Source organism: Tupaia chinensis, unplaced genomic scaffold (assembly GCF_000334495.1).
Source record: "Tupaia chinensis unplaced genomic scaffold, TupChi_1.0 Scaffold000184_1, whole genome shotgun sequence".
Lineage (NCBI taxonomy): Eukaryota > Metazoa > Chordata > Mammalia > Scandentia > Tupaiidae > Tupaia > Tupaia belangeri.
The window spans coordinates 5,483,158-5,506,968 of record NW_006159659.1 but is presented as its reverse complement, the minus strand read 5'-3'; the positions used below and the strand labels follow the sequence as shown (position 1 = coordinate 5,506,968).

The window sequence follows — 23,811 nt, the reverse complement described above, 5'->3', positions numbered from 1 at the left end:
ACTGGACACGTGTGCGTGCATGCCCAAGATCCCAAGAGGAGAATGAAGGAGAAGGGATTGTGGCATGGCCATCCCACCTGGGGGTGATTTCTTGCTTTCTGTTTGTCTGTCTTTCTCTGTGCTCCGTGCCCTATAGCAAAAGAAAATCTCTCTAAAGAAAGAAAGAAAGAAAATGCTCTTTATGTTGGAAAATAGCAGTGGAGAAAATAAGAATAAAGGGACATGATGTCTGCAACTTACGATTTATTAAAAAAAATGCATACCAATGGTATATATATACACACTTGCATACACACATGTACATGTAAAGATGATAGCTTGCAAATGTGGCAAAATCTTAAAATTGGTAAATCTAGGTAAAGGGTACATCTTGAAACTCTTCTATGCTTGTAATTATTTTTAAATAAAATTAAATTTTAAAAAATTCGGAGTACAGGACCAGCCTGTGACGTGGTAGTTAGGGCAGCTAGATCCCGCATGGCCAACTGCATGGTTCGAATCCCAGACTAGCAGCTTGAAGGGCATGCTGGGTGCATGTATGTGCCTGCCTAAAACCCCAAGGAGAGAATAAAGGAGAAGGGACTGTGGCATGGTCATCCCTGGGAGATGCTTTCTTGCTTTCCCTTTCTCTCTCTCCCTCTCTGACTCTCTCCAGCAAACACACACTCCCTATGGCATATATATTTTTAAAGTTATGGATACATACCCTCTACTTCTCATGAAATCAGTTGTCTTGAGAAATTTTACTCTTGGCTACCACTGCAACATTATCTTGAGCAAGACACTGATGACTAAAGTGAGATCAAAAAGTTTTACAACTGAGTTTGGCAAGATTTATTTCCTCTTTGAAAAGAATGCTGGAGACAGACAGCCGGGTGTAGGGAGTGGTCATTAAATCAATTAACTGTAATGAGAACGAGGCCTCTGTGTTTCCTCTTCTTTATCTCCTCTCTTGGGAAATGGTCAGAAAAAAACCCCACACCAGATGTGCATAAAAACACTTGCCTTATTAATACTCACATTTCATAAAAATAGGCTCGACCCTCCACCCTGACTGTAAAGTACACATGTCACCTTCTGAGTCTGAAGACCTCAGCCCCACTCCAGCCTCAGCTCATCTTGGTGCCATTGCTCTCAGGACTCTCTGTCTAGATCAGTCCAAGCCACAGACCTCAGGAAGACTCTTGTGCCCCTCCAGAACCACGCTATGCAGGACACATGTCACATCTGGTTGTTAAACACTTGCCATGTACTGGTCTAAATTGACATGGACTGGGGCCAGCAGGTGCCATGATAGTTAAGGTGCTGGACTTCCACATGGCTGACTGCAGTTCTAGTCCCAGGCCTGGTGGTTTACTTTCTAATTTTCCCTCTCTCTGTGTCTCTCTGTGGTAAAATTTAAAAAATAATAATAATAAATAAAATTAATAAAATCATCCTTTAACGTTTTTTTTTTAAATAAATTGGCATGGACTGTTAGTGTAAATCACACAAAATTTCAAAGGATATTGCATGAAAGGAGAATGCAACATATTAATAATGTTGCATGAGGTGGTCTTCAAAAAGTTCATGGAAAACACCTATTATGGAAAAGCAATCATGGATTTCAGAAATTGGGGCACAGCAAAAAGCTTATACGTTAATTCCATTTTTTATGAACCTTTTGAGGTATTTTCATATATTGATGATAATGTTTAGACATATCATGTTAAACAAAGTATATTATTCATTTTAACTGTTTCTTTTTATTTTTTTTAAAAGGTTACTTATTTTCATTCCTGAAAGAGAGTGTGCACACACCAAAGGGGAGCACTCTCAACTCTGTCTTTCCACTTTGCAGCCTACCTTCCCCAGCCCTCCGGCTTGTCAGGATCTTAGGCGCCCACTTGACAAGTTTTCAAGCTGACCCATGAATCCAAACCAGACACGGCAGTATACTGATAATCACTGAAGCAGGTGATGGGGTCATGGAGGTTCCTTATTCCATTTTTGTTTGTGTTTGGAAATCTCCATAGTAAAACTATTCAAATACAATCACTGAAGCAGGTGATGGGGTCATGGAGGTTCCTTATTCCATTTTGTGTGTGTTTGGAAATCTCCATAGTAAAACTATTCAAATACTCTCTCATACTGTTACGGGACTGATGTATGAGTGAGTGTCTTATCCTCCCAGTGAGATCCTGTGCTCCTATGATTGTCGTCACCGCCTTGGCGGATGATGGCTGCTATAGAAAGGGAGAGCTCCATTGGCGCTTGCTGTATTAAATTCCACTTGAATTATTTAGAAAACGCCATTGAGAAAAATCTGGATTTAGGTGTGAGAATAAAGATTCAAGGTGCTCTTCTGGCTTCAGTTTCCTGGCAACCTCCTTTTTGGTTTCTGCTCTAGCTTTTTCTCTCTTGGGTTTATCACTGATCTCCAACAAATGAGTGCAATGTCCTCACTGCAAAGTTCTGAGACGTTTCTGGATAATCCAATTCTCGTAAAACGGGGAGCCGAGTTTGCATTCAGAGTCCTCTGCCAGACTCTCCCTTCTTTCTCTCTTTTTAGATCCTGTTCTGCCTCTCCCTCATATCCTGTCATCCCATGGGCACTAAAAGGAAAAAGGAAAAAGCACATTCGCCATTGCTTCCACATCTGCACTAGGCATATCTGGGTCTTGCTCTTTCAACACCGTATAACAATTCAGAGAAAGCACATTAAAACAAAGCTGGGGTTTAAACAATGTGCTGGTCCACATCTTTCTACACTTAACCACTCTAGTTTCAAAAGAGGCCACTAATTCCATGAGAAGTCAAGTAAAAAAAAATGTTTACAGGGCTGGCTCCGTGGCCTGGTAGTTAAGGGAGCTGGATCCCACATGGCAAGTGACAGAGTCCAGCCCTGGCTGCTTGAGAAACATGTGTGGGCACATGGCCTAAATCCCAACAGGATGAGAAATAGAGAAGTGATTGCAGTATGACCATGCCTGAGTGGGGGTGGGTAGGGTTGTTGCTTTCTCCCTCTTTACTCTTTCTCTTTATTTCTTTCTGGTGAGCATAGGCTCCCTTTGACAATAATGTAAAAAATAAAAGCTTGCAGAGGGCCATCCAGTGGCATGGAGGTTAAAGTGGCTGGATCTCACGTCGCCAACTACATGGTTTGAGTCTAAGATCCAGGTCTTGAAAAACACAGTAGGTATATACACACACATGCCCAAAACCCTAAGAGGAGAAGGGATTGTATCATGGCCATTCCCCCAGGAGGTGCTTCCCTACTTTCCCTCTCTCTGCTTCTTTCAAGTGAGTACATACACTCTATAGTAATTTTTTAAAAATTTATTTAATTTTATTATTTTTAAAAATTTATTATGCTTAGTGAGAGAGATGAGAGAGAGAGAGAGAGAGAGAGAGGAAAAAGTGAGAAAGCAAGCCACCAGATCTAGGACTTGAACTGTGGTCAGCCATGTGGGAGTCCAGTACCTTTAACCACCATGTTACCTGTTGATCTCTCTAGTAAATTTTTTTTAAAAGAGAAAAACCATCTTGTATGCCACAAAAATGTAAAATAAGTAAATGTAAACAAAAAAATTCACACACACACACACAGAATGCTTGCAGCCAGCACTCCAGGAAGAACACCCCTGTGCTGGTCTCTAGTTTCATGTTCCTTCAGTCAGAAAATCAGGCCCAAAATACAGTAGCCATTGTCACTTAGTGTTCTTAGCAGTGGCTGCAAAGTATGCACTAACCTTTGTGATTCACATTCTCCCATTTCCCTGAAAAGTCAGGGGGAAACACTTTGGTGGGAGAGTAATTTCAAAGCTTAGTAAATCTGGAAACAAGAGACTTGAATTACTTTTTCATGCAGAGAGCACCCAGTCAGGAGTGACTGAAGAACTAGACACAAAACAGAAACCTGAGTCATTTGTTAAGCTTAAATCTGAAAACCGTGATTCTGATTATGACACATTAAAAAGCTCACATTAGGACAAGGCCGTCACGTGGGTGTTGTCTGTCTTTGAACTGATTCTTTTATCTCTTGTTTGTGCTTGCCGTTCTGCTCTGCCAAATATCAAAGGCTTTGTTTCAACAGGTCTGTAACTTTTGAGAGGCACTTTCCATCACTGTTCTCATCACACACTTTTCTTCATGAAGGGAATTTTGTCCTAGTCCTGCTGTGTGACTCTCATAGAATAATGGCCCCCTAGCGAGGTCCATTCTAACCCAGGACCCATCAATACATTATATGACATGGGGGAGTGCACGTAGCAAATGGATTGAGGTTGCAATGTACTGACCTTAAAACAAGGAGATGGTTCTTGATTATCCAGGTGGGCTGGGAATAATTGTAAAGGTCTTTGCAAATACAAGAGGGAGATAGGAGAATCAAGGTGGGAGGGGGTTGATCTGAGGACTCCATCAGTCATTCCTTGGTTTGCAGATGAAAGGCCCCTGAGCCAGGAGATGTGAGGCAGCCCCTAGAGCTAGAAAAGTTAAGGAAGGAAATTCTTCATTGAGCCACCCTGCTGACACTTCGATTTTAGCCCAGAGAGCCCAATTTCAGACTTCTGACTTCCAGAATGGAAGGTTTTCCAAAAAGAATTATTTAATTTTACTCATTATTATTATTAAAAATTTTGCTATAGGGCTCATGTGCTCATGAGAGAGACAGAAAGAGGGAAAATGAGGAGAAAGAAAGCCTCCAGATGTGGGATTCGGTCTGTGGTCTGCCATGTGGGAGTCCAGTGCCTTAACCACCATGCCACCTGCTGGCCCCAAGAATTGTAAGGTATTAATAATAAATTTGTGCTATTTTTAAGTGTCCAAGTTTTTGGCAATTTTTTATAGCACCAATAGGCAACTAATACAATAGCTGTTTATAAGAGGTAAGGAGAAAAATACCTTAACTAATTTCTATGCTCTCACTTAAAAACACCAGTTTGAGGAGACCAGGCAGTGGTGCAGGGGTAAAACACAATGTCTTCCAAGGAAACCCTGCCTGGGAAGGTTCCAGACTCAAATCCGAGACCTCCCTGTATATTGCAGGCACACACTTACCCATGACAGAGGCTGGCTGAAAGCCGGGAGTAGACCATGGCGTCAGAATCCTGTTTTGAGTGTTGTCTCTTTGCCTCTTTCTGTCATGCTTGCTCATGGAAGAAAATAAATGAATAAACTTAAAAAAGAAAAAGAAAAAGAAAACAGGGCCAGCGGGTGTTATAGAGGCTAAGGCGGGGGCTTCCACATGGCTTAGTGAGCAATTCGAGTTCCAAACCAGGTGGCTTGAAAATCACACTGGGCACATGTGCATATGTGCCCAAAATTCCAAGAGGAGAAAGGAATAGAAAGGATTGCAATGTGGCTATCCTACCAGAGGGTTATTTCTCACTTTCCCTCTCTCTGTCTCACTTTGGCAAGTGCACACACCCTATAGCAAAACAAAACAAAACAAAACACCCTCACCAGTTGGTACTGAGCAACTCCTTCACACCCTGTCACTCCTGGCTGTGGCTGCTGCCTGCCACTCTGCATGTCCCCCTTGGGATGGCTGCTGCAGCCTTCACATTCCAGGTATTGCTCCTCGGGTCAGGGCCACGGCCACCAAGAGGGGTGCTTAGGCCCAGCTGTGGGTAGGAGGGGCACTGCTGTACAAAACTGGAACCACACTAGAAGGCTCTGCATTCATATCCTGAGTCTTCTTGAACATGCCAGATACACCTGTGATCCTGGCTGTCTGCAGGGCTAGGGGGGAGGATCATGGCATGAAGATCTTGATAAAGGTGCCCTCTCTCTCTCTCTCAGTAAACTCCAACAACAAAAGCAAGACACTTAGAAGCAATGAGGGACATTTCTCAAAAGCCAGCTATTACACTATTACTTGCTGTCTTACATAATTTCCAAATGAAATAATTGTGTGTGCCTCTATTATCAAATAATTAAAACATTCTTTTTCTTTCAATTAATTATATAAATTTTTCTCACAATAAGATTTTATTTAAATAAAAAGAAGAGCTTGAGAATATTTTTTATCTGAAAGAGCCTTGTCTCTTTACACAAAGTAAACTACTTTATATTCTGTCACCTGTTAATTATCAAGGGACAGATTATCCCTTGTAGTTCTTTGGAACCAAGAACTTCCCAGCTGCCTCCCTTTTGACCGTCATCCTAGTCATTGTCACTTCTTGATGATCAGGGCAGCAGACATAAAAGACAATTTGAGGGGCCAGCAGGTGGTGTGGTGGTTAAGGGTGCTGGACTAACACATTGTCAACCATGGTTCAAGCCCCAGACCTGGCGGCTTGCTTTCTCACTTTCCCTTTCTCTCTCTCCTCTCTCTCTCTCTCTCACTCTCACTCTCTCTCTCTCTCTCACTCCGTCCCTCTCTAGTCAAAAAATTTATATAAATAAATAAAGTTAAATAAAACAATTCTTTAAAAAAATAAAGACAATTTGATCACTGAATCTCTCTAAACCAAACTAAGCTTTTGTTACAGAATTATTTGAAATTTCCAGTTCATGTAGAGACAGAGATGACTACTCTAGCCAAAAATACAAGCCAGAACTCTGTCATCAGCAAAGGGCAATAATACTTTAAAAATATTAATAGTAAGTTTTCTCTAAATTGAGTTTTTTTTCATTGCAACAGTTACATATGTTTGTTGTTAAAAGCAAACAGAGCCCCTGCCACAGTAGCACAGTGATAGTGCAAGTGCCCTGCAAAGTTGGAAGCCGTATGGTGACGGAGTTGATATCGCCAGCTTGGTCTGAAAACATGCTGGATGCGCGCACAGGTGCCCAGAATCCTGAGGAGCTAGAAGGCTGAGGAAAGGGGATCATGACAAGAGGAGAGCTTCTCTCTCTCTCTATCTCTATCTCTTTCTTACATGCACACATAGTCTCATTTTTTTAAAAAAATGCAAACAATATAGATTATTTACAGTACACTACATAAAACTAATATATATTTTCATTATTTATTTATTCATTTGTCCTTGAAAACTCTTCTGTTTCAATCATGAATAATGTGTTCCCTTTACTGCTCTTTCCTCATGTTTGCTTCAAAGGCTGTAAAGGGGGTCCTAAAGAGCTGTGTATGGCCTTAGGGAAGGAAGTTAACCTCTCCTGATCTGTTGATTTCAGTTTCATAGGCTATTTATTTCTGTTCCTCACGAATACAACCGAAAATAAATACAACCAAAACTCTAACTTTTACCCTCACCTACAGCTAGGACTTCTAATACACTGAAAATGGCCATTGTGGATGTGCTTCAGAGAAAGCTCACATGTGCTAGAGTATTCATGTCAGCACAGTGCCTGCATATTATGTAACCAGAAATTATTTGACTGTATAAAACCTAGCTCTGGGCAAGCTTGTTTCTACATTTAGTATCTGCTGTCTATAACATGAGATAAATACGTAGTAGTTTTATGCAATTGGCCCTGAGGCGATTAAACATAAGTGCTTCGAAGTAATTACCAAAAATTATGAAGGTCACTCAAAGTTGTATTGCATAGCTATCCCAGATGTGCTTTAGAGTAAATTTCTCAACCACCAGAGGCCTGTACGGCTGTTTCTAGCTCATTCTGGCCCAACAGGTATGTTATATCCATATACATATCTTACAAATTCAAATGATTGGAGAGACCCCTCCCCCATCATCTTGTTTGGGGGAAGGAAATGTACAAGCAATTGGTAGCACTGGAGGGGTAGGTCATATAAATTATTAAAAAAAAAAGAGGGGACCAGTCCATGGTCTGGTGGTTAAAGCGGCTGGATCCTATATGGCCGGCTCCGCAGTTAAAGTCTCAGACCTGGCAACTAGAAAGCACTCCAGGCGCACATGTGCATGTGAGCCCAAAAGCCCAAAAGGAAGGAGAGATGGGAGCCAGCAGGTGGCATGGTGGGTAAGGCCCTGGACTCTCATATGGCCAACTGCAGTTCGAGTCCCCAACCTGGTGATTTGCTTTCTCACTTTCTCTCTGTCTTTCTCTGGTGAATGCATGTGTCCTATAGCAAATTCAAAATAATAATAATAAATTAAATTCAAAATTCTTTAAAAAGAAAAAAAGGAGGGAGAGATGAAGGAGAAGGGATTGTGGCATGACCATATCCCATGGAAGATGCTTTCTTACTGAGTGAGTAAAGCAGAAAAGAAACCACAGTAAGCTGATAATCATGAGGCTGGGAGAGTGAAATGTTATTTGGTGAAGAATGTTAAAGTACGTGCCTAGTGAATAGGAAAGGAAGTTCCTTTAAAAGTAGTAAATGTAGAATTGCGAAGCTGAAATAGTGTGCATCTGAAAAGTGAATAAATAAATGCCAAGAGTGAGTGAGTCATAAGCACATGAGTGGTAAGAGGTTGCACTCAAGAGACCAGATCAGGCAATGCTGCTTAATACCATCACATGATCCGCCGGAGGCCTTGTACTTAATTAAAATGAAGAGCCGGGCGTAGCCGAGCCCAGAGAACACTGTTGCTCTTAGAGGGCCAGAGGAGTCCCAGGTCTGACCTGGACTGCCTGGGTCTGTGAGAGTTCAGCATGGAACATCTCTACTGTTTCCTGGGATTTCTGCTTCTGGCTACAAGATTGCCACTTGATGCCGCCAAAAGTGAGTAACTCGGTTTCTGGTTTTGTTTTAAATTTATTTTATTCATGATAGAAAATGTGCGTACTGGAAAAAGAAAGATAAAGAGAGAGAGGAAGAGAAGTGCCTTTTGCAGGGACTTTCAGTGCATGAGTGCCTTTCCCCAGCCCTTTAGCTGGTTGGGATCTCAGGTCCACCTGGGCAAAGAATGTTTTTAAGCTGAGCTGGGTCTTATACTTTCCAGCACCGCAGTTCTGTTGGCCAGGATTGTGCCACCAGGCTGGGCCGGTTTCTTTGTTTAACCCATTTTCTGGCTATTGGTGAAGTGAGGGGTAATATCCTCTGAGCCCGAAGTTAGACTGGAACCTCTCAGGGAGCATTCATGGCCTATTCATTTTTTCTGCAAACTGTTGAGGATGCCGAAACTGTAACAGTCGGCTTCCAGCTCCACTCTTTGCATCAGCTCAAGGAAAATAAAAAACACTCAGCTCTCCAGGAGCTTTTTTTCTGCTGTAGTTGCTACCTAATGTGCCAGACAGGGTTTGTGGAGTGGGGACACAGTCTGGCAGGAGACCACTGGAATTTCGCCTGGCTTCTGTCCAGGAGGGTGAGAAAGTCAGACAAAATGGGGGTCTCAGATCTGGAGACAGGCTCTTTGCAGACCTGCAGGAGCTCATGCTGCTATGGTGAGGTCTCAGAATCGCTGAAGCCTTGGTTCTTTACCTGGTTAAAGGCTGGGCACCTTTAACAATGCTGATGTCCAATCAGTGAAGTCAGAATTTTTGGAAGGGGTTTCAGAGCATCCTTCTTTAAAAAGCTTCTCTTGTGATTGAAGGTACAGACAGGGTTGAACACAGAACTCGAGCCCAACCCACTTGGACCGTCCAGGATGAGTGGGATGGCATCCCCCTCCTCCAGACAGTTAGTGTGCAGTGGGCAAAAGAGGCGAATCCACTCTGCCTCGCTCTGGTAGATGAGAGCCTTTCACGGGGTGTAGCTCAGGGGTGTTTAGGGAGTACATAGGAACTGATCCTGCCAGACAGCTCCATGAAGGTGGAGGGACAGAGCATGCAGGAAAGCCCTGGTCCTCGGATCACACCTAGTAGGCGCCGAGAAGGGACCAGCACCCACCAGGTGCCCACCCTGTGTTAGCCACTCCGGCGGCCCCGCCCACACCCCTCAGGTCCTCCCGCAGTCTCTTTCTGTTCAACAGACGGGGAACCAAGAGGCCGGGTCTTTGCACTGGCTCAGCGCAGTTCTAAGGAAGGGGAGGTCCTGGACCTCCCCGGGCTCCAGTGCGCTCCCTGTTTCACTCCTCTGGCAGGAGAAGAAAGCTGTCTAAGGATGAGGCTGTCTGTCAGAGCTATTGGTAGGACAGGATGTCTAGCTCACGAGAACAAGATGGGGCACCATTGGGAGCCCTGAGCCATGAACGGACGCCAGGCGCCAGGTTTCGTGGGCTAGAGAGGCCGAGGGTGGGCAAAGAGTGAGGGGTTGCTGAGGACCTCCAGGCCTGGGGTCCTGCGGAGGGGAGGGATCCGGCCAGTTGTGTCCTGAGCCCCTGAGGTGGGACAGGAGACCCTGCCCCACCCTGACTCCTGGCCAGGTCGCCCCGGTGTTGTTGACAAGGTGCCAGGGGAACTGGCAACTGTACCCGTGTTTGGCACCGCATCCAGCTGTGCCCAGCGGTCCTTGGAATGCCCTGGGGAGCCTGGTCCTGAGGTTGTCCAGTTTCCCAGATGAGGAAACGAACAGAGAGGGCACAGAACTCGCCCCGGGCCACACAGCCGATAAACAGGAGGAAGCCTTCCATCCCGACCACTGTCCTCTGCCAGAGATCGGAGTCCGACAGACCTGACTTCCCTGCCAGCCCTGGGGCTGGGCCGTGAGTGATCCTGGTTCGCAAAACTGGCTTACCAGGGTTCTTGTGAGGTCGGCTAAGCACAGGTGCGTGGGGGAGCAAGACAGGTACGATCGATCGTCGTTCTCGCCTGACCCGCCTGCTGCCCACCCTCCAGGACAGACTGCCTTCCTGGCACAGATGGCGGAAGCGAACTGACAGGCCACCAGGAGACGGCGGGCCCATTTCTAGCCTCTGTCACCAGTACCACTTTGCTCAGCAGAGCCGAGTAGTAGGGAGGTTGAATCCTCTGTCTGTGAGAGGAGTCCCCAGTGTCTTAGGTAACGTATAATTACAAAACCTGGACATTCCTGGGTTTACCTTGCCCCAAATTAAACATTCTGGCCAAAGTAAGGTCAGGGAGGGGACTTCCAGGTGGCATGGTGGCCCCCTCATGGACTCCCACATGGCAGACTGTGGTTCAAGTCCTGGACCTGGCAGCTCACTCTCTCTCTCTGGTCAAATTAAATAATAATAATAATAATGATAAATAAAGTTAAATAAACTATTTAAAAGTAAGGGCAGGGATGATCTGGTGGTATGTAAGGACTTCTAATCGTAGCTCCTGACAAGAGCAGTGTTGACAAAGTGGTCAAAATACAGAACAGGGGACAGCCGGTGGCTCAGTGGCAAAACTCAAGGCTGATTCAAATGAGAAGGTTCCAGATTCATGTACAGAAGTTTCCCTGAGTACACCAGACACATGTGTGCCCATGATCTGGGTCAGCTGAAGCTGGGGTAGGTCACAGTAATGTAATCCTTTTGTGGGTATTGTCTCTGTCTCACTCTCTCTCTGTCTCTCACTCATGGAAGAAGTAAATAACTAAACTTAAAAAAAAAAGGAATGCATCACAGCAAGATTTGCATGCTCTTTCATAGCCAACCCCATCTCCCTCCCCCAACCCCATTCAGACCTTAGCCACCATTAATCCAGTCTTCATTTTGACAATTTTGTCATTTCCAGTTGCCATGTATCTGGACAACTTTACTGATGCTGTACAGTATGTAAACTCTAGGACTGGGTTTTTTTCACTCAACATAATTCCTTGGATTGCTTTTTTTTAATTAATTAATTAATTAATTAATTTTTTTTTTTTTGAGAGGTTTTTGCCATAGGGCACGTGCACTCCCCAGAAAGACAGAGACAGAGAGATAGAAAGCGAGAAATCCCCCTGGGGGAATGGCCATGCCGTAATCCCTTCTTCTCCATTCTCCTCTCGAGATCTTGGACACACATGCACACGTGCCTGGCGTCAGTTTAAGCCACCAGGTCTGGGACTCGAACCATGGTCGACTACATGGGAGTCCAGTGACATAGCCATTATATCAACTCCTGGTCCCTTCCTTGGAATTTTTTTAAGTTGCATCTATAGTTTGTTCCTTTTTGTTACTGAGTAGTATTCCATGACAAGACTGTCTCTGTTTAACCATTCACCCACTGAAGGACATTTAAGTTATTCTAGTTTAGGCTGTCATAAAGAGAGCTGCTATAAACTGTGATATATGGATTTACAAGTGCATATTAAGTTCCAGTTCTCAGGGATGCATGCCCAAAAGTATAATAGCTGGGTTGGATGTGTGTGTTTAGTTTTATAAGAAATGCTTGAGTAGCTTTGCCAGTTTCCACTGCCCCCAGCAATGTATGAGTGATCCAGTTTCTCTATATCCTTGCCTGTATTTGGTGTTGTCACAGACTTTTTATTTCATAATGCTAGATACGTGGTACTGCTTCATTGTGGTTTCATATGCACTTTTCTTTTTTCTCTTTTTTTTGTAGAGGTTTTTGCTATAGGGCGCGTGCGCTCACCAGACAGACAGAGACAGAGAGATAGAAAGCGAGAAATCACCCCCCAGAGGGAATGGCCATGCTGCAGTCCTTTCTCCTCCGTTCTCCTCTTGGGATATGGAGCGCACACACACACACACGCCTGGCGTGAGTTTAAGCCACCGGGTCCGGGACTTGAACCACGGTCGACTACGTGGGAGTCCAGCGACATAGCCATTACGCTAACTGCTGGTCCCGCATGTGCACTTTTCTACTGGCCAATGATGTGAACATCTTCTCGTGTCCATTTACTATCTATACATTTTCTTTGGTGAAATGTCTTTTCCTGTCTTCTACCTATTTTCTAATCAAATCACTAGTTTTTAAATGTTGCATTTGGAAAATTCTTTATATATTCTGGACTCTAGTCCTTTGTTGGCAATGTGATTTGCAAATCGTTTTTCCCAATCTACATTTGCTTTTTTTCATCCTCTTCACATGACATGTCATAGACCAAAAGTTTTTCATTTTAATAAGGTCCAGTTTATCAATTTTTCTCTTTATGGATTATGTTTTTAGTGTCAAGTCTAAGAACTCTCTCCTACCCCTAGATCCTCAAGATTTCACCTGCTGTTTACTTTATTACAGGACTATTTATTGAAAAGGTCAGCTTTCTTCCACTGGGTTGTTTTATCATCTTTGTCAAAAATCAATACAACACATTACATCAATAAAACAATACATGGGTATATTTCTGAGTTCTCTGTTCCATTCCATTGACCTGTGGTCTATCCCCTGTAACTACATTTCTACTGGGTTGTCAGAAAAGTCATGACGTGTTCTTGCATAGAAAACCATAGAAAAAATATGTCATGGCTTTTCTGACAACCCAGTATTTCCCTCAATTTCTCATATTTAAAATCAGAGAAGGAATCTGTATTTTATTATATTTCTGGAAGCACTAACTTTCTCTCAGGATCTAGGAAGAGGAATATTCTCTGAAACAGTGGAAAGAACTAGTCCTAGGAATAAAAAAATAGGCATTTTCATTTCCACTTGATTAAAGATGATCCTTGTAGTGCCAGCAGGAGGAGAGGTAGTTAAGGTGCTGGCCTCTGTGCTTTGAGTCCTGGATCCGGCAGCTTGAAAACCACTCTGGACACATGTGCATATGTGCCCAAAATCCTGAGGGAAGAATGGAGGAGAAAGGATTGTGGCGTAGTCATCCCCCCTGGGGGATTATTTCTCATTTTCCCTTTCTCTCTCTCTCTCCAATAAACATACACACCCTATGGCAAAAATATTAAAAAAAAAAATGGCCCTTGTGAACCACATCACTTCTCTAGGTCTGAAGTTATTCATCTATAAAATGAAGAGATTTGGACTAAATAATCTTAATTCTTCTATATGACTCAATTCAAGTGAATTTCCAGTTACAAATAGTTATTTGATAAACATGAACTTCCTGCACTTATTTAGCATCTCTTTCTAAATAGGAGGAACCCCACAGAATCACAGGACACATGGTTTTCGTGTGATTGAAGGGCCCAGAGAACTCATGTGACCTGAGGTCACACAGCCTATTTAGAAGCAGAACCAAAGCTAGAAACCAGGTTCATGACTTCTTATGCAATATTTTTCCTCTTTCATCTGCCTCCCTTATGAGAAAGAACAGTACACTGCTCCCAAATAGGAGGAATAGAAGAAAAGAGTAACATTCAAAATGGCTTCTCTGAGTACCCACTAAATACTATACCTTATAGTAGACCTTTTCCAGGATTTGAGAGAACACAGCGTTTCTGGCCTCTAAGAGTCCATGGTCAGGCCAAGTCACAAGACCATATAAATTGATGAGAGAACAGTATAAGGCAGTATATGATTAGGGGATGGCTGAGGGTTATAGACAATTGAGCTCTTGGTTGTAATGGTGTAGGTTAAGTAAGATATTTATTTTCTCATTGATGAGCCCCAAAGTAGGAGGGATTAGAGAAACAGTTCAACAATGTCATAAGGACTTTGTTTCTTTCCATCATTCCTCTCTGACACCCTTGATGTGTTGGCTGTTCCTCAGATTTTTGTCCTCATAAATATGGCTGCCACAGCTCCTTTACAGCATTATGCCGCCATCTCCAAAATGAGTTCTGAGGAAGAATAAATGGAGTTTGTTCTCACATGACTCTTTTTGTAAAGGAGGAAAATCTTTTCCAGAACCCTCCAGCAGATGCCCTCTCAGTAATTATTGGCCAGGATTTAATCATCTGGTCCTGCCCAAACTATAAAAGAAGCCAGGAAAGTGAACTTCTGGAACTTTGATCTGTTATAGCAAAGACTCTGCCATCAAGGTGGAAAAGAAGAGGATAAGGGATGGCTGCTGGGTAGGCAACCAACTAGTCTGCTATAATCTTCAAAGAAAGGTAAGACCACATGACCACCAGAGTTGCTAGGCAAGGCAAAAAGACAGACATCACCTCAAGAGTAGAAAGAATTTTTTTTTTTTTTAACCATAGGGCGGTCACCACCACACCCAAAAGAATTGTTTTTAAAGAATTATTTATTTACTGTTATTTGCTATCATTATTATTATTATTATTAACTTGTTATAGGGCACATGCACTCACCAGAGAGAAAGAGAGAGGAAAAGGGAGAAAGCAAGCCCCCGATCCAGTATTCCAACTGCAATTGGCCATGTGGGAGTTCAGCGCCTTAACCACCCACCATGTCACCTGTTGACCTTGAGTAGAAAGACTTTTAAAAAAACTATAATATTATGAACACTAGAAAAACACTCAAAATGAGACTAAAGAGTACAGCTAATAATCAGTAGTGGCTATAAAATGGAATCCAAAAGTAAAAAGTACAAAAAAAAAGAAAGAAAGAAAAAGGGGGAAAAAGAACAGATGAAACAAATAGAAAACAAATAACAAGATAGTAGATTCAAATCCCACAGTATCAGTTCAGCTATGGTGGCACAAATGACAGGGTACTGTTAAGTGGTACTGGAGCCACATGGGAGACCCAGGTTCAGATCCCAGCTTAACCTGAATGTACCAGCATATCTTTGCATCCCTAATTCTGACAGCTAGGAGTCTGATGGGAAGAATGTGACATGGCAAGACCCTTTTGAGAGTCTCTTTCTCTCTCACACATACATTTATGCAAGAAAGAAAATTAAGTTTTCAAAAACCTCACAATGTTCACAGTTACATTAAACATATTTTTTCTTTTTTCTTAAAGAATTATTCATTTAGTTATATTTATTATTATTATTATTCAGTTTGATCATAAAGAGACAGACAGAGAGAAAGGAAAAGAGAGAATGAGGAAGCAAGCCACCAGGTCCAAGACTCAAACCTTAATCACCACACCACCCACTGGCTCGCTCTTGCTCTCTCTCTCTCTCTCTCTCTTTTTATGATGCTGGAGGGCAGTTGTGCTTACCAGGGAGAGAGAGAAAGAAAGAGGGAGGGAGAGAAAGTGAGAAAACACCCTTATGGGGGATGGTCACACGACAAACCCTTCTCTAACGTTTTTCTTTTTGGGGGATTTTTGGGGCATGCATGCACGCATATGCACCCAGTGTGTTCTCACGCTGCCAGATCCAGGACTTGAACTGTGTGGTCAGCCATGTAGAATCCAGTCACCTCAATCACCACATCACTGGTTGGCCCAAACATAAATTTTCTAAGCACTCTAAATAAAAGGTTAGTCTAGATTTAGAAAACACACAATTAACTATACATTGTCTGCAAGTAACCCATTCAAATATAAAAAGTACACATAAGTTAAAAGTAAAAAGATGGCAAAACTGTACCAGCTAAACATCAAGTATTAAAAAGTCAAGAATTCTTGGGGCCAGCAAATTACATGGTGGTTAAGGTGCTGGATTCCCACAGGGTTGACTGCAGTTGGAGTCCTGGATGTGGCAGGTTGAAAATCATGCTGGATGCATATGCCTGCATGCCCAAAATTCTAACAAGAGAATGGAGGAGAAGAGACTGTGGCATGGCTATCATCCTCAAGGGGTGACTTCTCACTTTCCCTCTTTCTGTCTCTCACCAGAGAGCACATGTACCCTATGACAGAAATTTGAAACAAAACAAAACAAAAGTTTTTTTTCTTTTTTTTTTTTTCACACAAGAAATATTATCAGGATGAAAAGGGTCAATTCCTGGGGCCAGCAGGTAGCATAGTGGTTAAGGCACTGGACTCCCACCTGGCCAACCACAGTTTGAGTTCCACACCTGGTAGCTTGAAACTCACACTGGGCACTTGTGTGTGCATGCCCAAAATCCTGAAAGGAGAATGGAGAAGGAATTGTGGTGTGCTCGCCACCCCCAGAAGGTGATGAATACTTAACAATTCTAGGACCCAGTGGCTGAAAATAATGTTGGTGTGCATGTATGCATGCCCCAAAATCCTGAGAGGAGAATAGAGGAGAAGGGGTTGTGGCATAGCTATCTCCGCTGAGGAGTAGGGAGGATTTCTCACTTTCTCTCTGTCTTTCTCAGTCTGTCTCTGGCAAATGCACATGCCCTATGGCAAAAACCTGAACAAAACAAAACAGAAGATTTAACAAATAAAAATGTATATACATCTAGCAATAGAATTCCAAAATGCATAAAGCAAAAACTTCCAGAACTGGAAGAAGAAATAGGGTAATTGGAAGATCCTTAATTATAGTTAAGGATTTCAAGATTCTTCTCTCAGTAATTAAAATAACAAGACAGAAAATCAATAAGAACAAATACACCTCAAAAAACATTATCAATTAAGTTGACATAAATGACATTAAACACAGACACATACACATACTCTCTCTTTCTCTCTCGCTCTCTCTCTCTCTCAGTACCACAGATGGGAGGGAACTATTACGTGATTCTAGAGCTATCTATGAAGGCTCAGGGTTCACATCCCAGGTTGACCTGAACACATCAGGCATGGGAGACTATGGTGTGGCAAGGCCCTGTCAGGGATCCCCTACCTTGTGCTCTCATTCTTCATCTCAATAAACAAACAAAATTAAAAGAAATTGGGATCAGCAGTTAGCGTAATGGCTATGTCGCTGGACTCCCACGTAGTTGACCACGGTTTGAGTCCCAGATCTGGTGGCTTAAACTCACGCTGGGCGCGTGTGTGTGCCCAAGATCCCGAGGGGAGAATGGAGGAGAAGGGATTACGGCGTGGCCATCCCCCCTGGGAGATGATTTCTCACTTTCTGTCTCTCTGTCTCTCTGTCTGGTGAGTGCACACACCCTATAGCAAAAAACCTCTCCAAAAAACCCCAGAAATTTAAAGAATAAATAAATAACAAAAAACCACTTCAGGCTGAACCACGGTGATGCAGGATGCTGGACACTGTACTATGATACTGGAGTCACATGGGAAACCTGGGTTCATCTTCTGAGTCAACCTGAACACACGAGGCTCATCCGCATGAACCTGTCTATGATCCTGGCTGGATGAGAGACTGGGGGAGTGGGAGGATGGTGGCATAGAAAGATGCTATTGAAGGCAACTGTCTCTCTTTTATGAAAGAAATAAAATAAATTAAGAGAAGTCATCTGCATTTGAGCTGTGAGCAATCCCTTTCAGGGGCTAAGACAACTGAAGAGTTTCTGCTCAGAATTCACCCTCAAGACCCCAAGGCCCACCAGATGGAAAGAAAAACAGAACCGCAGAGAGATTGTCAATCACCTCCTCCTGCATGCCTCTGAACATTCAGATTTAACTTCAAGAAATTAGGAAAGACTGTAATTCATCAGATGACCAGAAACCACTGCAGAGGCACAAGAAATATACGAAACCAAGAAAATATCTCTCCCCCAAAGAAGAACAACTCCTCGTGTAATGACAGCACAATGGAATTTGTGGAAATGTCAGATAAAAAATTTAGAATATTCGTACCAACAAAGCTAAAAGAGATGCAAGAGAAGAGAGACAATGAACTCCAGAAGATGCAGAATCAAAGAGTCAACGAGTTTCAGGAGATGCGGAAGTTCTTGTATGAATTGAAAGAGGAAATACACACCATAAAAAAGGGTCAAATGGAACTGTTAGAGGTGAAGGTTACAATACAAGAAATCAAAACCTCCCTTGGAAGTATTAAAAGCAGATTAGTTCATGCAGAAAATCGAATCTCAGATATAGAAGATAGAACCTCTGTCCTAGAAAAATTCACCAACAAGATTGAGAAAACAACCCAAGGAAATGAAAATAATATATGAGAAATATTAGATAACATTAACATCCAAACATCTGGATAATCAGTATCCCAGAAGATGAAGAAACTAATAAGGGCATTGATAATCTATTCCATGAAATCCCAAACCTAGAGAGACATTCAAATATTCAGACTCAAGAAATACAAAGAACCCCACCTAGAATCAACCCAAGAAGATCTTCTCCAAGGCACATCATAGCCAGATTGACCAAAACCAAAGAAAAAGACAAGATTCTAAAATTGCTAAGAGAGAAACATCAAGTTACTTATAAAGGATATGCCATCAGGCTAACATCAGATCTCTCATTGGAAACAATGCAAGCAAGGGAAAAATGGTAAAATATATTCAAAGTATTGAGTGAAAAACAATTTCAACCAAGACTTCTACACCCAGCAAGATTATCCTTCAGATGGGAAGAAAAGACAAAAGCATTCTCAGATAAACAAAACCTAAAAGAACTTAGCAACACTTGTCCAGCTCTGCAAGAAGTTCTGAAGAGAGTGCTATACACCAGAAAAACTAAAGACGGACACACAGAAATAAAAGTCCAAAAAACAACCAAGAAAATGGCCACCTTAATGATAGGGATAAGTCCAGAATTGAATGTTAACTTCAAGAATGTAATCGGAAAGAATGTATCACAATAGAAGAGAGAATAATGACAGGAGACTGAACTGGTGAAAGAATTTATGACTTTTAACTAAAACATGACTGATTTTCTTCTATGCTTTGTTTTCCAGATTTAAGGTGTTTTTGGTCTTCTTTTGAACTGTTGACAAGTTCATCTACCTACTATTTAAATAGAAACCTAACCTTTTTCCTGGCTTTAAGTCTTAAGCAAATTTCTCTTAACATTTTGTGAATTTGATTTATTAAAGCTAAAACTGCTTTTCTTGAAATTAAAATATTACTTATTTAATGACCACAGTAAGCTATATAGCCTCAGCTAGGCGCTACTTTACAGTATGTTCATTCTGTTCACTGAGTTTTATGCCTAAAGTCAGATATGTGTTCACAGATATGTATATATCAGCTGGACTTGCTATTGAACATATTTAAGATTTTTTTTGTACATCAATAAAATGTGGGGGAAAAAAAGAGTCATGGAAAGCAACTGTAGATATGAGAGACAGTGTGGAAGGAGGATGGGAAATGGCAGAAGGTGAAAAGCAGGGAATCCAGAGGGGAAAAAATGCAAAATATATAAGAAACAAGAAACGAAAAATTATTTGTTGATGATAACATGTATAGTAATATTATTGATTAAGCCAATATACAGTGTATTCTGAATGGGAAATCTCATTTTGTGTGCTGTGATGATGTACAGTGAATGAATGTAAAATAAATACATTTAAAAAGAAAGAAAATAAATATTTAGAAATATCAACAAATACACTATACCCAACAAATGTAAACCATAAGTGCATACTGAATGGGCCAGCCCTATTACCTAGTGGTAAAGAAAGCCAGATCCCATATAGCCAACCATGGTTCCAATCCAACTCCCAGCAACTTGAGAAACACACTAGGTGCATGTTTGCATGCCCAGAATCCCAATAGGATGGGGAAATGAAGAAAGTATTGTGTTGTGATCACACCCCATTAGAGGGTGCTTTTTCCCTCTGTCTCTGGTGAATGCACAATTTTTTTTAATGTGGCAATTTTTAAAAATGAGTAAGTGTACATAAAGCATTCACCAAGACAGACCATATTTCAGACCATTAAAAATGTGTTTAATGGGGGCAGCAGATGGTATAGTGGTTAAGGCACTGGACTTCCACATGGCTGACCATGGTTCAAGTCACAGACCTGGCAGCTTAAAAACTCACTCCAAATGTGTGTATGCGCATCCCAAAATCCTGGGAGGAGAATGGATTGCAGTGTGGTCATCCCCACTGGGGGGTGATTTTTTTGCTTTCTCCCTCTCTGTCTCTCTCTCTGTATCTCCAGTGAACACACATGCCCTACAGCAAAATCTCTCTTTCAAAAAAAAAATGTGTTTAACAGTGGCTCTCTGGTCTTAGTATGCATCCCTTGGAAACCTGGAGCCGTTCTTAAGCCTGCGTTCCCAAGCAAGTAGCTCAAAATAGAAAAAGATGTGAAAGCTGTTCCAAAGAGCATTAGTGTTTTCCTGATGATATAGAATCAAATCCAAATACTTACAGCATCAGTATTGAGAAGTCAAGGGATGGCCAAGAAATATCAGCTTTCAAAAAATTTTTTCTTTATTCATTTAGAGGACATAAAAAGATAGGGTCTAATCATTTGTATTCAATGTATTTCCAGTAGATTTCTTTTTTAAAAGCACCCTCTATTTAGTTGACATATTAGATACAGTGTGTATGTGCTGTCCAACAGTATGAAATGAAAAGTTTATTGTCAGACAAACACTAAATAAGAAATAGAACAGACAAAATCATTTGTTTTTCAATTATTGATATAGGATTTCATGATGTGCTGGGCAATGAAAGACCTCCTGGTTCTATGAGGGAGCAAAATCAATTAAATGGCTGGTCTTCTGATGAAAATGAATGGAATGAAAAACTCTACCCAGTGTGGAAGAGGGGAGACATGAGGTGGAGAAACTCCTGGAAAGGTGAGTCCAAAGATTCAAACCAAACAACTGTAATTTCCTCCTTCAGTGAGTCTTGTAGATTGTAGAGCCGTTAACATCACAGACTGGTGCTGTTCAGTTCCCATGGAGACAGCCCTCTAGTTACCAAGTGGGTGGTACCTGGGTCTGGTGATCTTTCCTTTAGCCCAACACTATCACTTTCTAAGCCACAAGATAATATTTAATCCCCTTAGAAATGCCCAGGTTGATGGCTCTTGATACCTTTTGGGGAGCCAGCAGGTTTTGCCTCACACCTACTAAACTAATACAGAAGGGCTATCGTCAGAAGACTCTTGGCTCCAAAGCAGTTTTCACGTTTTATTTTGTCTTGCTTTGTTTTTTAATTTGCCACAGTGTGTACGCACTCACCTGGGAGAGGGGAAGAAAAGTGAGAAAGCACCTCCCACGGGGATGGTCATGCCGCAGTCCCATCTCCTCTGGCTCCCATTTTCAGGGATCCAGCCGTCTTAACCATCAAGTTAGGGCTGGTTCCTGAAGCAGTTTTTGACCATGCAAAGGTGCGCTTTATCAGAAAGTAAATATCGGTCCTTTAAAATAACACAAGGAGTCCTTCAGCCATTGGTTTTAAAACATAGAAACACAGACTTTTAAAACTTATTTCCTCAAACCACTTGAGATTTTGTTGTTGTTGTTGTTATCTTAAGTAAATTTTCTTCCTGTGATTAGAGAATTCTTTAAGTGAACTGGCCTGATTCATTTTTATTCACCTTCTAGAATGGTGTACTCTAAAGCTAAGCATTCAAAAAGTAATTTAACATATTATAAAAGGGCATATGGACTCTCTCATCCTTATTAAAAGATTTCATTTTAAATTATTATTTTTTTAATGGCTAGAGTGCACATTCTCACCAGAGAGAGACAGAGGAGAGAAGAAGTACCTCCGATGGGCACGGTTGCATTGCAATTCTTTCTCCATTCTCCGTCCTGCCAGGATTTTGAGCACATGCATCTCCAGCATGTTTTTCGAGCCACCAGGTCCAGGATTCAAACCACAGTCAGTTGTGTGGGATTTGGCTCCCTTAACTACTAGGTTATGGGGCCAGTCCATCTACATGATAATTATTTTTTTAAGTTTATCCATTTATTTCTTTAGTCAAAGAGAGAGACAGGTACTCCCAGCTGGATCTTCACACCATGATCCACCCCCAGTCCTGGCAAGCTGAATGGATGTGAGCAGGCTGGATGGACACGGGCAGGCTGGGCACATACACATGGCTGTGAGCATACCAGGCACTGACACACATGTGTGCTCAGGGAGGTCCTGGGCCAGAATGTGAACCAGGACCCTTCTCATATGAGTCCCGCTGCATTATCACTGTGCCACTACCCAGACCCACTTTTTGTTTATTAATGGGTGAAAGAAAAAGAGGTCCTTGATCACTAAGCTGCCTTTTGTTTATGCTCTAGGTGGCCGTGTGCAGGCTGTCCTGACCAGCGACTCACCAGCACTGGTGGGCTCAAATATCACGTTTGTGGTGAACTTGGTATTCCCCAGATGCCAAAAAGAAGATGCAGATGGCAATATAGTCTTTGAGAAGAACTGCAGAAATGGTAAGATCCGAGATTTTCTCCTGACCTACTGGAGACCCTTCTCCCAACCTTTAATGCTCACATGTTCTGTAAGTGCAAGATACTGCTATTGTTTCTTGACACCCTTCTCCTCAAGTGTTTAGTATTCTGTAACATTTTTTTTCTCTTTTTTAAAAAACTTTGATTATTCTAAAGGTTCCAATGAGAGCCCAGTCCTCTGAGCACTTTTCTGTAAAAGAGTCCTTCCTATTAAAAAAAAAAATTATTATTATGTTTTTAGATTTTTGCCACAGAGTGAGTGTGCTCACCAGAGAGACAGAGGGGAAGTGAGAAATCACCTCCGCCCCCAGGAAAGATGGCCATACTGCAATTCCTTCTCCTCTATTCTCTGGGATTTTTAGGTGCACATGTATACATGCCGGTGTGATTTTCAAGCAGCTGGTTCTAGGACAACTCAAACCTGACAGCTGGCCATGTAGGATCCAGTGCCTTAACCACCATTCTTCTTGCTGGCCCCTTCTAATGAACATTTTTATAAAATCTCTATCACAGTAAAAGAGAGTACAGATCTTTGAAGAAATTAACAGTTCCAGGTGTAGGGCAAAGAAAGTACCAGGTAAGCCTGAGACATCTTATTATTCCAGAAAAAGCTCAAAGACTAACAGGGTTATGTCAAAGGACATAGGAGCCAGCACAAAACAGCTTCTATTGGCCATATTTGGGACAATTTAAGACTAACAAATAAAAATGCCTATAATAGATAAATAAATATAAATACTTTCAAAATGTTGGTAACATAGGAGATGGTGTAATAGTTACATTGCTGGATTCCCACATGGTCGACCTCAGTTCAAGTCCCAGATCTGATGGCTTAGAACTCATGCCAGGCATGTGTGCATGTATGCCCAAAATCCTGAGAGGAGACTGGAAAAGGGATTGCAGCATGACCATTCCCCCTGGGGAATGCTTTCTTGCTTTCTGTCTCTGACTCTATCTCTCTGGCGAGCACACGCACCTTATAGCAAAAATCTCTCTCTTTTTTTTTTTTGGAGAGGTTTTTGCTATAGGGCGCATGCGCTCGCCAGACAGACAGAGAGAGGCATAGAGACAGAAAGCGAGAAATCACCCCCCAGGGGGGATGGTCACGCCGCAATCCCTTCTCCTCCATTCTCCTCTCGGGATCCTGGGCAC

At 42.1% G+C, this 23,811-nt stretch overlaps 1 protein-coding gene across 2 annotated transcripts in view; it reads left to right on the top strand.

Annotated features, from left to right (window-relative positions):
• Positions 1–8,389: 8,389 nt before the first annotated feature.
• Positions 8,390–23,811, top strand: part of GPNMB (glycoprotein nmb) — a 41,040-nt gene continuing 25,618 nt past the window's right edge. The window contains exons 1-3 of one of the 2 annotated variants that reach the window (XM_014587136.2): positions 8,390–8,593; positions 20,899–21,051; positions 22,498–22,641. In XM_014587136.2, coding sequence (XP_014442622.1) covers positions 8,524–8,593; positions 20,899–21,051; positions 22,498–22,641 — 367 coding nt within the window. In that variant the 5' untranslated portion in view covers positions 8,390–8,523. The remainder of the gene's footprint in view (positions 8,594–20,898; positions 21,052–22,497; positions 22,642–23,811) is intronic. The other variant, XM_014587135.2, reaches the window with a different exon arrangement.